The 12,022-nt window shown below is 43.6% G+C and overlaps 1 protein-coding gene across 1 annotated transcript; it reads right to left on the bottom strand.

Annotated features, from left to right (window-relative positions):
- Positions 1–4,208: 4,208 nt before the first annotated feature.
- Positions 4,209–6,529, bottom strand: LOC139105309 (uncharacterized). Its single transcript, XM_070661323.1, has 4 exons — positions 6,299–6,529; positions 6,051–6,221; positions 5,698–5,981; positions 4,209–5,268 (listed from the first exon to the last, which is right to left on the bottom strand). Exons 1-4 carry the CDS (start codon positions 6,527–6,529, stop codon positions 4,209–4,211), a joined length of 1,746 nt encoding a protein of 581 aa, XP_070517424.1.
- Positions 6,530–12,022: the final 5,493 nt, after the last annotated feature.

Raw genomic sequence — 12,022 nt, 5'->3', positions numbered from 1 at the left:
TCTCGCGTGTATAATCGAATAATAAGTGCAAGTGTAACTCTGTAAAAAAGGAAGAAGGAAATAAAAGAAATTAATCAATTCAACGAGAAGGCGACTTTATTCCAAAAACTACAGTTCTCTCCGGAGAACGAACCCCACGGCACCCTTGCGGTGCAACATATCATAGTTTGAAGAAAATGCAAATACCTTGACAAAAGTTTATTCGCTCTATTGCGTCGCGTGGAAGCAATTGTTGCACCCGTCGAAAGCTTTCAATGTTTTATCGTCATGATTAAAATTTGGTCATGATCAAATTGATCACTTAGTATATCGACACGCCGAAGCAACAACTCACGAAAAACAAAAATGAAAACATTTTCATTTCTAAGCAACGAAATCTTTTCGATTTTCAACTATTGTTTGTCGTGGATTGTTACTTAGGCGTGTCGACACACTGAGTTTACGTACTCTTATAATCCATCATGGAATTTACAACGGCGGAATACACAGAAATGATAGTGTGTTACGGAATAGCTGACGAAAATGCGGAACGCGCGGCTCGAATTTACGCGGCAAGATTTCCGAACCGTGTGCATCCGTCTCCTAGGACAATTTTAAGATGTTTGCGTCGTGCTCGCGAATCGGGATTCCTTGGAATAGATCGAAGGAATCATCTACAAAAAGATCGCGGTATAAGAAGGAATTTTGATATTGACGATCAAGTATTGGAAGCCTTCGATGAAGATCCGTCGAACAGTATCCGCCGCGTAGCGAATATCGTCGGTGTTTCAAGATCGGTGGTACATCGAATCATTAAAGAAGATGGGTTGCACCCATTTCATTATCAAAGGGTGCAACAATTGCTTCCACGCGACGCAATAGAGCGAATAAACTTTTGTCAAGGTATTTGCATTTTCTTCAAACTATGATATCTGATACACGATAATTATAAATAAAAATAAAACATTATTATCATAGGCTTTCTTGCTCAATGCCGGCAAAATGTACTGTTTCCTGGCCTAATTTTATGGACGGGTGAGGCGCTTTTTACACCTAATGGTGTTTTTAACTCTAAAAATTTTGTTCTTTGGCGTCATCAAAATCTTCATGCTGTTCGCGCGGGCGCCTTCCAATTCCAGTGGAAAATCAACGTGTGGGCAGGCATAGTAGGAAGCAGAGTTGTAAGTATTTCTACTTACGTAAAAACTTGTTTTAAAGTATTGGTAAAATTTATAAATTTTGTGTTTGCGTGTTTAGATAGGACCATGAAGTAGTATAAGGAGACTTAACCACGTACATTGAAAGTGGTCACAAAAAATATTCCACCGGGGAGGATGTTCGCCGAATAGAATTGTTACGTCAGGAAGGTTAATTTTGTTTAATTAATTAGTTGGAAGGAATTCCTTGGAATGGACTTTGCCGATAGGGTAGGAAAGTGACGTACCACCGAATTTATGTGTGATTCGAAATTTGAATCTACACAATTTTACGCGCGGATTATTTTCGGATTTCAATTAAGCGCGTAAGTGGTTCTTTTTAGAGAAAGGAAATGAATCCTTATTCTCTGGGATAGAACCAGGCGTAATTGTTCGCTTAGACAGGATAATTTAAGGTAATAATAAAATAATTAAGTCACGATTTGAATAACGCAAAGTTAACAATTTAATACTAAATAAATGACTCTAATTACAAATAAAAATGATCCATACAATGAAAAATAAACAATTTAGAAAAATTCAATCAGTTCGTCTGAGATATAAAAATAATACAAAAGTTTTTACGGAAAAAATTAAATAATAAGAAAAAGGTTGAAGGCGAATGAACAAATATAAATTACACATAACGGAGTTGAGTATTTACATTATATACATGAGTGTGTGTGTGTGTGTGTGTGTGTGTGTGTGTGTCTGTTTTAACAATTAGTCCAATGTGACTTCCTCGATCTCCACCACCCTCGCTGTGGATCTCGGGAAGACCAAATCTATCAGTCTCATCGGGGCCAGGAAAGGAAATTCCACCCCGGGATAATAGATGAAAAAGTGAGAATCAGGATCAGACCGAGCTGCCTGAATCCTGATCTCCTCTGGCTCGAAATGGTCAGGGCCGATGGAGAAGGCCCTTTCCGGGACAGGATCTGTCCACGGAGTACAGGCCCTGCGGAGGAGCTCCAGGAGAGGATCTATAACCTCTCTTGATTCTGGACGCTCCTCGAGGATCTTTATACTCGGGACCGGAGATGGAGATTGATCGGGGAAGTCTACTCCTGGGAGAGAGATAGATTCATCTTCGCCCAGAGAGTCGGCTTCCTCAGGTTCGAAAGGAAAAGGAGGTGGTGAGAGAGGAGAGGAGCAGGCTCACCTCCGGGAAACCGTGGCTCGGAGATGAGGGAAGAATTCGGGGTATAAGAAGGAGTCGTGGGGCGGAATTGTTCCGATCCCGGCTCCGTGGACTGGCTTGAAAAATTGACTTCGCTGGTAGGATTTGCAATGGAATTGTTCGGGGTCTCCTCTTCTTCCGGGAAATATCCGTGTAACGGCTCCGGATCGCCGTGGATAGGTGATGGTGGCGGAGGGCCCGGACGAGGAGCCCAAGGTCTCTCTTCGTGGCGCGCGGGAGAGACGAATACCTCTTCGCTCGGTGCCGCCGCGAGCAGGTATTGAATGAAGAAGCGGCGGACCAGCTCCCTCAAGTTTTTAATTTGCTTATTCCGTCGCGCCCGACTTTTCTTCAAGGTTTTCTTATTTAGAGATTTCACTAAAATTATTAATTGATTTTAATTTAATTTGAACAGAATTTTGGAAAAGTTAATAACAATGGAGTGAAGGAGATTCGTCACCGACGAATTCCGAAGGCCTCGACCCGCCCATGAGAGATTCCGCGTAATCTATCTTTGGCGAGAATCGCTTGCCGATTCTTTAGCCGTGGACAGTCGCCAAAGTTCCAGCAATATTTCGCGGCGTTAACCACAGAAAATTATAAGATTAAACGAACTTACCAAGTGAAGTTCGATCTTAATTATGCTGCTGGTCTCGTCCGGATGGATAAACCATAACTATGTAGATGTTTGAAGTGCCAATTTGCCGACAACAAATAGTCTTTATTTGAAATAAATAAAGAAAATCTAAGCGCAGCTAAACAAAACAAAATAGTACTCAAATTGCAAGAGACTGCTACCGTAGCTAAACAAAAAACTTATAATATTATTGCAACTGTATCACCTTGTTTGATTAAACTAAAAAAAATATGCTACGCTTAAATGGAAAATTAAAGCACATGTAATATAACTTGTAATCTAAAGGATTAAACAAAATAAAATTATTACTCAGACAAAACAAAATTAGCAAAATCGTCAGGATTTACTATGGGACGATTATAGAAATTTGCAAAAACACGGGATTCACCCGTCCAGCCCGCTGCTCTTTTAATCAAGTCTAGAGATACCCCTTTTTTAGCAGCTAACGAAGTGGCTGCATGGCGGGTGCTATGAGCCGAGAAAAACTCGCTTTGTATCCCGCAATCACTTAGACCCGCACGAATCCATCGCGACAGTGTCTGAACTCCGACGGGCTTGTAAGGCTTAATATAAAATATAAATAAAGAATCATTTTCATGTGTACGCAAAACCTTAGTTAACTCTAGGTAGTGATCTAACAACAGAGCTATGCAAAGCTCCGGACGATGATGGAACCGCGGAAAAATGAGAAGCGGTTGAGGTCGTCCCGGAGCTGACGTTTTAAGACGGCCTGGGACCTTAATAATAGTCTTATCTGGAGATGAAAATATCTGAGAAGTCTTAATAGCAGCGAGCGTCTGAGCACGCTGCCCCGAACCTAACGCAAGCAAAAGAACTAACTTCTTAATGATAGAAAATAACGGTATGTCATTATACGGATATATCATTGCTAACTTAGCGATAACCGGAGCTGGGTCCCATATAAAATCATAACGCGGAGCTTGAGGCTTTAAAAAATTTGCGCCCCTACAGAAGCGCCTTACTAATGCGTGATTGCCAATGCTAAAAGAGGAAACAAGAGATATCGCCGAACGGGCCGTATTGAGAGTTGAGTAGGACCCAGCTCTTAGTAATTCGCAGGATAAAAAGTCTAACGCTTGCTCGACGCTTGGGGAGAACGGAGATATATTAGCGTTGCTACAGAAACTCCACCATGCACGAAGAGGTCGTTCGTACTGTTTAATTGTCGCTTGAGACAAGGAAGCAAGCATCGTATCTAGTGCGTTGGACGGAACTTCTTGTAGTTGGAAGGCCTTCCTGATAGCTTGCCGGCCGCCAGGGAAAGACTGCGCCACTCCGGATGTTTGTTCCTAAACGGAGAAGATAATAATGAGTAAGAAGGTTGTAGAGTAACCGGATCAGATACCAATAATCGAGAAAAGATTGGAAACCAGGGTTGGGAAGGCCACCACGGGACAATTAAAACACCTTCGGCCTTATCCTCGATTATCTTGCGTAAGACCCGGGATATGAGGATAAATGGGGGGAAGGCATAGAAGTAAAAATGATTCCAGGGAAGAGTGAAGGCGTCAATTGCCCAAGAGCCTGGATCTGGGAGCCAAGAGACGTATAAGTCTAATTTGGCATTAATTGAGGAAGCAAATAGGTCGATATCAAATGGGCCGAAAACGTTATCAACAATATGGAACGCTTGAGATGATAAAGACCATTCGGTGTCAGTGTCAAGGACACGCGATTCTGCATCTGCGATGACATTGTCAATAGAAGCAATGTAAGAAGCAAAGAGGAAAATATTACGGGCCTCGCACCATTTCCATATATCCCGTGCTATGTCTGATAAGATAAGATGTTGGACTGAGCCGAATCTATTAATATAAGAGATCGCGGTGGTATTATCAATCCGGAGGAGAATATAACAATCATGGCAATGAGCTGCAAAGCATTGTAGAGCAAAGAATGAACCCTTAAGCTCAAGGACGTTAATATGAAGAGATTTATCCTCTGGAGACCACCAACCGTGTGTTCGCTGGGCTCCGCAGGAAGCTCCCCAGCCCGTTAGGGATGCGTCTGAGTAAATCTCGAGGGCGTATGAACCAGAATGAATAATACTAGCTAGGTAGGGGTTCGCAAGAGTCCGAGACCACCAATCAAAATCCTCCCTTAAGTGATCAGGGAGAAGCATCCAAGCTTCATAATTCTCTGATTCAGCATCGAGGGCTAAGAACTTTTCGCGCTCGAATCTTTTAGTATATAAAAGACCGTAAGGAGCTGCAGGACAGACTGAGACAAGAGAGCCAATCAGACTGGCGAAATCCCTAATACGACAGCGTGACTGTTTAGCAAACTCTCGTACTAATGTATGTAATTTCTCTCTGCGATCCGGAGGGATGGACAGTGATTGTTAGTCCGAGTTAAAAACGAAGCCAAGATAGCGACAGCTGGACGAAGGAACAAGCTGTGATTTTTTATAATTGATTAGGAAACCAAGAGAGGAAAGCAAGACCAAGGCGGTGTTCACGTTCTCCTGACAGTCTTCGTCGGAGTCTCCTAAAAGGAGAAAATCGTCTAAATAAACGACAGATAGGAAACCTCTCTCCCTTAGAGATTTAACGATAGGGCGAATAATTTTAGTAAAAATATACGGTGCTGTAGATAGGCCAAATGGTAAAGTCGTAAACTCATAGCATACATTACGCCACTGAAAACGGAGAAATTTTCTGCACGAAGGGTGTATTGGAACTAACAAATAAGCGTTTTCTAAATCTATCGTTGCCATTTTACAATTCAGGGTCATGAGCCTGATAACCGTTCGCCAATCCTCCATCTTGAAATGTGAAGGAGTTATGTAAGAATTTAAGTCCTTAAGATTGAGAATGAAGCGCATACCTCCCGAAGATTTACTGATGAGAAAAAAGGACGAAAGAAATTGATCTTTAGAAGGATTTACAATCGCCAACGCTCCCTTTGTGCATAAACGTTGAATTTCCATATCATAGGCCTCAGTTTCAAGAGTCGACAGGGCCGGTTCCTTTAAAAGGGGGCGTGGCGGGGGTGTACTTATAAAAGGAATTACGTATCCCTGAATCGCAGAAAGTACCTGAGGATCCGAGGTGATTAGCCTCCATTGGTCGGCAAACTGTGACAAACGGCCTGCCGAATCAGTTAACGGGTTGACCGTGACTTCGAACGGAATGGTGTTCTCCTGGTACGACTCGGTTGGCGGGAGCCCCTCCTCTGGTGATGAGTCGCAGATCTCGGTAGAGGGGCCCTGTAGTTTTCCTTATTTTCAGATCTTGACGGAAAAGCTCTGGGCTGCTGGGCAGGGGGTCGGCAAGAAGCATTAACTAACGTAGGCGGAGGTTTTCGAGCCATTTTCTTTGCCACTCGCTCAACTGACTGCGCCGAATTCACGTCCTCGGCGAAATTGTTTCCGAAGAGGCGGTCATCAATAGGCGCTGCATCAGAGACGGTCTTTCCCAAGAAGTTTAAAGATGGGACGATAAAAGCTCGTCTCGCTCTAGATAAATGGTATTGAAGGTCTGCCAGTAACTTAAAACCTTCCACAATTTTAGACATGGCAGCCTTAGCCTCGAGTGAGTTCTGGAGGTCGAGTTTCGCAAGCTCTGATAAACCAGAGCCAAGGGCATTCAGAGATGCACCCACCTGTGTCTAGAGCTTAACCTGATGCTTATCTCTGGTGACGGTGGCCTGGCTTAGATTAGGAATAATTTCCTTGTTAAGTCCAGGAGGGCCCAAAAAGGAAAGCTGCTCACTCAGCTCATATTTAGCGAGGAGCGAGTTACGGAGATCCTCCTTGAGGCCTAATCTAACCTCTGATTTAAAAGTTTGGACCATAATAGCCGGCCAGGAGGCGGGGAGATGTGCCGGAGGCTGGTCGCCAAATAACTCAGTGGCAAGAGCATCCGCCTCGACCTTGTCAGGTTCCCCTTCCAGAGATGTGGCCACAGGCGTGGCGAAAGAAACGGCCTCATGTCTCTCAGGGGGGCCGTGCGTGGTGGCGGGCTCTCGGCCGTATTCATGGACCTCTGAAAGAGCCTCGCCGGACTCTTCGAGGGCCAACGAATCAATGAGCGGAAAAAGATTCGCTGGTCTTTCCGCGTCCGCCGACACCTCGCTGGGTGCTGGGGATCTATGCCTGTCAAAGTACTTATCGAGAAAAGTACCTAAGGATCGTATGAGCTGGAGGCGAGGCGATGGTGTCCTTGAATGCTCTGTCGAGACCCGTGCACGTGGCGGTCGTGACCGCGAGCGGGATCGTCGAGTGAGGTTATGTTCGGACATCGAGCTTGAACGAGAGCGAGACCAGTTCCTAGGCGATCTATCTCGTCTTTTACGGTGATCCTTCCTTGAAGAGCGATGTGAGCGATCCTTCCTATGCTTCGGCATAACGATGATTTCTGTAAAACACTCGAAAGAAAAAACTGGGTACTGCTGACTCTGCAGAACAGACACACAATGATTGCCCATGCGCGCGCAGCGCAGCACGGCGCGCGCAACGGGGCCACCGTTGCCCCCTCGCGGCACACTTGGCGTGTTTGAACGCCAAAATACTTTTCTTTAAAATTCTGTTGACAATGCGGGTTGCTCACACAACTACATAGTTATGGTTTATCCATCCGGACGAGACCAGCAGGCATAATCGCTAGTTATTCGACAGCATGTCCCGACCGGTGTTCGGAAACAGGTATTCTCACACATTTAACGGATCACGGGAACAATCAGAACAGAATCAAAACCGCGGAACCTCGACTCGGACATTTCTTTCTCTCTTAGATAACACTTTGGAAACAATTAATTGAGAAATATATTTAGTGGAATCATGTTTTTGCAGGGATACATATTGAAACGTTGAAACTTACTTTGTAGGAGATCTTCAAACGGCTTCTTCGATAGCTTCTGGATCAATTTGCACACTCAAAACACTCACGTTGGTTTTAAGCAAACTAATTCGGTTTGTAGCTGAGATGCAAGAGAGCGTGCTCAGCCTGAGCACAAGATTTTATAAGCTCGGAAAAGGGGAGGACTCTTCCCGAATTTTCATTTTTCTGAAATTCTAATCTTTCATTTGCAGAGCTTATTCCTCCACTTTTCCTATCTCAAAATTATTGGGCATTCGCACTTCATCCCTTCTCTATTTCTTAAACTTTTAAGTTTTCGCCCTTAGTTTCTAAATTTTGGTGAGGAGTTCCCGAAATCCATTGGTTTTAAGGAAGTAATATGCCTACGAGGCACCCCCGCTTCAACGAGTTACCCCTTCCGAGCCTTCCAGAATTTTTCTATCATTTCCATCGAGAGATGGTGGGGTAACTTTTATTTTCCATATGACATATGGTTACCTGGCTTTATTGCCTTTGCCTGCACCACATACTCCGGTAATTTCGGGCCTCTCGCGCCCTTGGTCTTTCTAAAGCTCAGGATCTATACGCAATTACATTTTTAAGAAAAAAGTTATTTTTCCTTTTCCTGTGACAGACAGGTTATCAAAGTTGAAATATTTATGAGCCCTTAAATTTTGATTTTTTGTGTTATATCTAGACAAATTCTTTGTCTGACGTTCGTTGGCGCCCGTTTGCAATTTGTTGCATGTTTTTTTATGCTTTCACGCAACAAATTGTCCCGGAATATGTTGACGTCTGTTGAATTATCTTCTGAAAGGCTCTGAAGTTCCTTTTTTTTTATGTTACAATGGACTACGGTCTACCTTCCTCTTAACTAAAATTTTAATATACGTCGAAAAAAAGAGACGCGGAGTCGGAGACGTAACAGAATAATTTGGTGGATTTGCTGCCATATTGCTTTTCGTATACGTACATGTCCAGTAGTTTGTTTGTGTCTTTATGTGAGTGTGATAATAGCAGACGAAAGCGACGAAAGCAAAGTTTCGTCTGCTATTGTCACACTCACACAAAGACACAAACAAACTACTGGACATGTACGTATACGGAAAGCAATATGGCAGCAAATCCATCAAATTATTTTATTCGGCGAACATCCTCCCCGGCGGAATATTTTTTGTGACCATTTTTAGATCGTAAGCTCCATCTCGTTAAGTCTCCTTATACTACTTCATGGATAGGACCTTACTTCCTTCCTCCGCGATTAAATGGAGATTTGTACACACAATTTTTAATTAATGATTTGCCGGAACTTTTAGAAGAATTACCATTAAACTTAAGACAAAAAATGATCTTCCAGCAAGACGGAGCTCCTCCGCATTTCTCGTATCGCGCGCGTAACGCTTTAAATGATATGTTTCCCGATAGATGGATAGGGCGAGAGGGGCCGATCACATGGCCAGCACGTTCCCTGGATCTGAATGTGCTGGACTACTTTATTTGGGGGCACATTAAAGCACAGATTGAAAATGTGCGTGATCGTAGCGTGCACGAGGTCCGTGATGCTATTGTAGCGGCCTTCACTACGATTACGCCCGATATGGCACACAGAGCAACGCAACAAATTGTTCGGAGGGCCAAAATGTGCTTACAAGCACAAGGACGGCACTTCGAACAATTGTTGCGTTGAGCTGTAGTGTAAAGTGGATTAGGCTTCTTGGGGACACCACTTTAAAAAAAACGCACTGAGCTATCTACCTCATTACAAGGTAGTGTGGAAACGATAGCGTTTCCGTATTAAAAATTAATAAAAAATAATGCTGAAATTGATCGTACTCGCGCGAAATAATTTCATTTCGCTAGTCTTGCACGCGCGTAATCGCTTCACTTCGCTCATGTTGTCGCCTCGTGTCGCTCGTACGTTGTCTACTCGTCTCGCTCGCCGCGTGTTGACTCCGCCCGCTGTCTATCGCGCTCTCGCTCAATCCCGCGCTTCCTTATCGCTCTCACGTGTAAATTAATTAATTTTTTTCTCGAAAACTACTACGAATTTTTAAAAACCGTAAAGGACTTTTCGTCTTATTTCGGCGAGTTCTACCTAAAATTTTCGGGTCAGTCCACTGATCTGGGACACCTTGTATATATGTGAAAATTTTTATTTAAATTATTAGTTTTCTCCTTTTATTGTTTTTCCTTTCTTTTTAAATAATAGCCTTGTTATTTTGTTTTATTAACTAATTTACCTCTACGAATTTTAATATTATTGATACACAAACTTAAGGTTATAATAAAATATTTATTAAGAATTTAATTACAATTGTCCTGGGGATCTTAATTTTCTAAATTCCTGCCGTTCCATTACGTTGTTCGCCCTATAATGTGATTAATGATAACATTCGAGCTTCTAAATGCTGCTCTCGCTTGTTCCAATGCGTGAGCCAGGTCGTGGTCCCGGTAGTCGTTCGGCCGCCGGATCGAGAAGTCCACCTTGGCAAATTTTCCCCCCGAGGCCCTTCGGATTTTTAAATGGCCCTACTCTTTTTCGATCAGGGTTCGAGTCAGTATGACGTCCCGCTTCGTCCAGCCAGTGGGGGCGGTGGGCCTGATGCCGTACACCCCGCATGGGATGGCCTGCCACGGCTGCTCTTTGAAGCGATTTTCAAGTCGGCAGCAGTCGAACTTGGGGCGATGAATTTTCCGCCCCCAGTCCTTTAAATGGATCGTGACGTCGGTGTGAGACGTCACCTTCGTCACGACTCTTCGCTGCCATCGCCTGCCCTTCTTCACGGCGACCAGGGTCCCGACGTGGATGTGATCGGGCGCTACCGTGAGCTTTGCCCCGATCCTCTTCATCCTTAGGGTTAGATATTCCAGAAGTTCATTCAGCTCTTCTTCCCCATTCTTTAATTTGACCCAGAATAACGTGGGCGATTCTACCTCCAATACCCTAGCCTCCAGAGATGAGCGAGTTAGATGATAGGTGTTGATGGTCGGCACTGTCGCTTCCATTTTTCAAATTAATTTTCCTCTAATTTGTTTTTTCTTCTTATTCTAAAAACAGGTAGACTTTAGTAAATGGTTAAAAAAAAAAAAAATTTAATAAATTGATGCCAAATTTGTTGCAAATAATCGTGTAAAAAAAAACGTTGCATGTACGGAAATACATGAGGAAATGATAGCTGAAATTTTAATGTTTTAACTCCAGAGAATAAGTTGCATTTTCTCGGGCAGGTAAAAGTGGGTAGCGTCGTTCCGTATCTGCTTCATGATTCGTTTCGGGTTCTTCAGCAGGATATAAATCATTATGTATTTGTTTTAAATTCTCTTGTTCAGGCATTACTGGTGCACTTGGTTTTTCATATCTAGGTCTCTTTTCACCTAGATGTAGTAAGAGTTGAGTTAATGAATCCCAGATGGCTCCAATTAAATATAGTGACCATCCGTATACTGTAGGTAGCGCGTAGCCATGAACAAGAGTATCGAGTATTAGTTTAACTCCGCGATTACATAGGAATATTCCTAGCATTCTGACATTGACATTTCCAAAAATCAAAAATTTACTCCACATTTTATTCCATGCGGAGGTGGCTACTTTTTCTATAGATGCTTCGTTCATGAGGTTAGAAATTAATTCTCCATGGATCGATGTGAATTCTCCCATTACTCCCCTTGCTACTGTGTTAAGTAAGGCGGGTCGTTCGGCAGGGAACATTATATGATCTCTCAGATGTTCGAGATCTTTTTCACTGTAGATTCCGCTGGCGGCTAAGGATCCTGGATTTGTATAATGCCATGTAGATTTGGCCATTGGCTTAATTGTTATTGGAGGCAATGTTAGTAGATGTATACTGAGCGGTTCTGGATCACTACGTGTTAGTGTATCCGTATGACCTAGGGCGAGGGGTAATGACGTCACGCGGGGAGGGGGGTGTTAATCGTTCCCTCTCGCTCGCACTCGTTCGCGCCGCCCATCATCTCCTCTCGCTCGCACCCGTTGAACGCACGGAGCGGTTCTGGATCACTACGTGTTAGTGTATCCATGTGACCTAGGGCGAGGGTAATGATGTCACGCGGGGGGGGGTGTTAACGGTTCTGGGTCCGTGAGACCTAGGGCAAGGGGTAATGACGTCATGCGGGGAGGGGGTGGGTATTTATAAATCGCCCCTGTGTCGGCGATTCTAGGAACGAATTATTTAGAAAATAATAACAACAT

The sequence above is a fragment of the Cardiocondyla obscurior genome, linkage group LG09 (genome assembly GCF_019399895.1).
Source record: "Cardiocondyla obscurior isolate alpha-2009 linkage group LG09, Cobs3.1, whole genome shotgun sequence".
NCBI classification, from domain to species: domain Eukaryota; kingdom Metazoa; phylum Arthropoda; class Insecta; order Hymenoptera; family Formicidae; genus Cardiocondyla; species Cardiocondyla obscurior.
The sequence above is the reverse complement of the archived record's forward strand: the minus strand, read 5'-3'. Positions and strand labels throughout refer to the sequence as shown.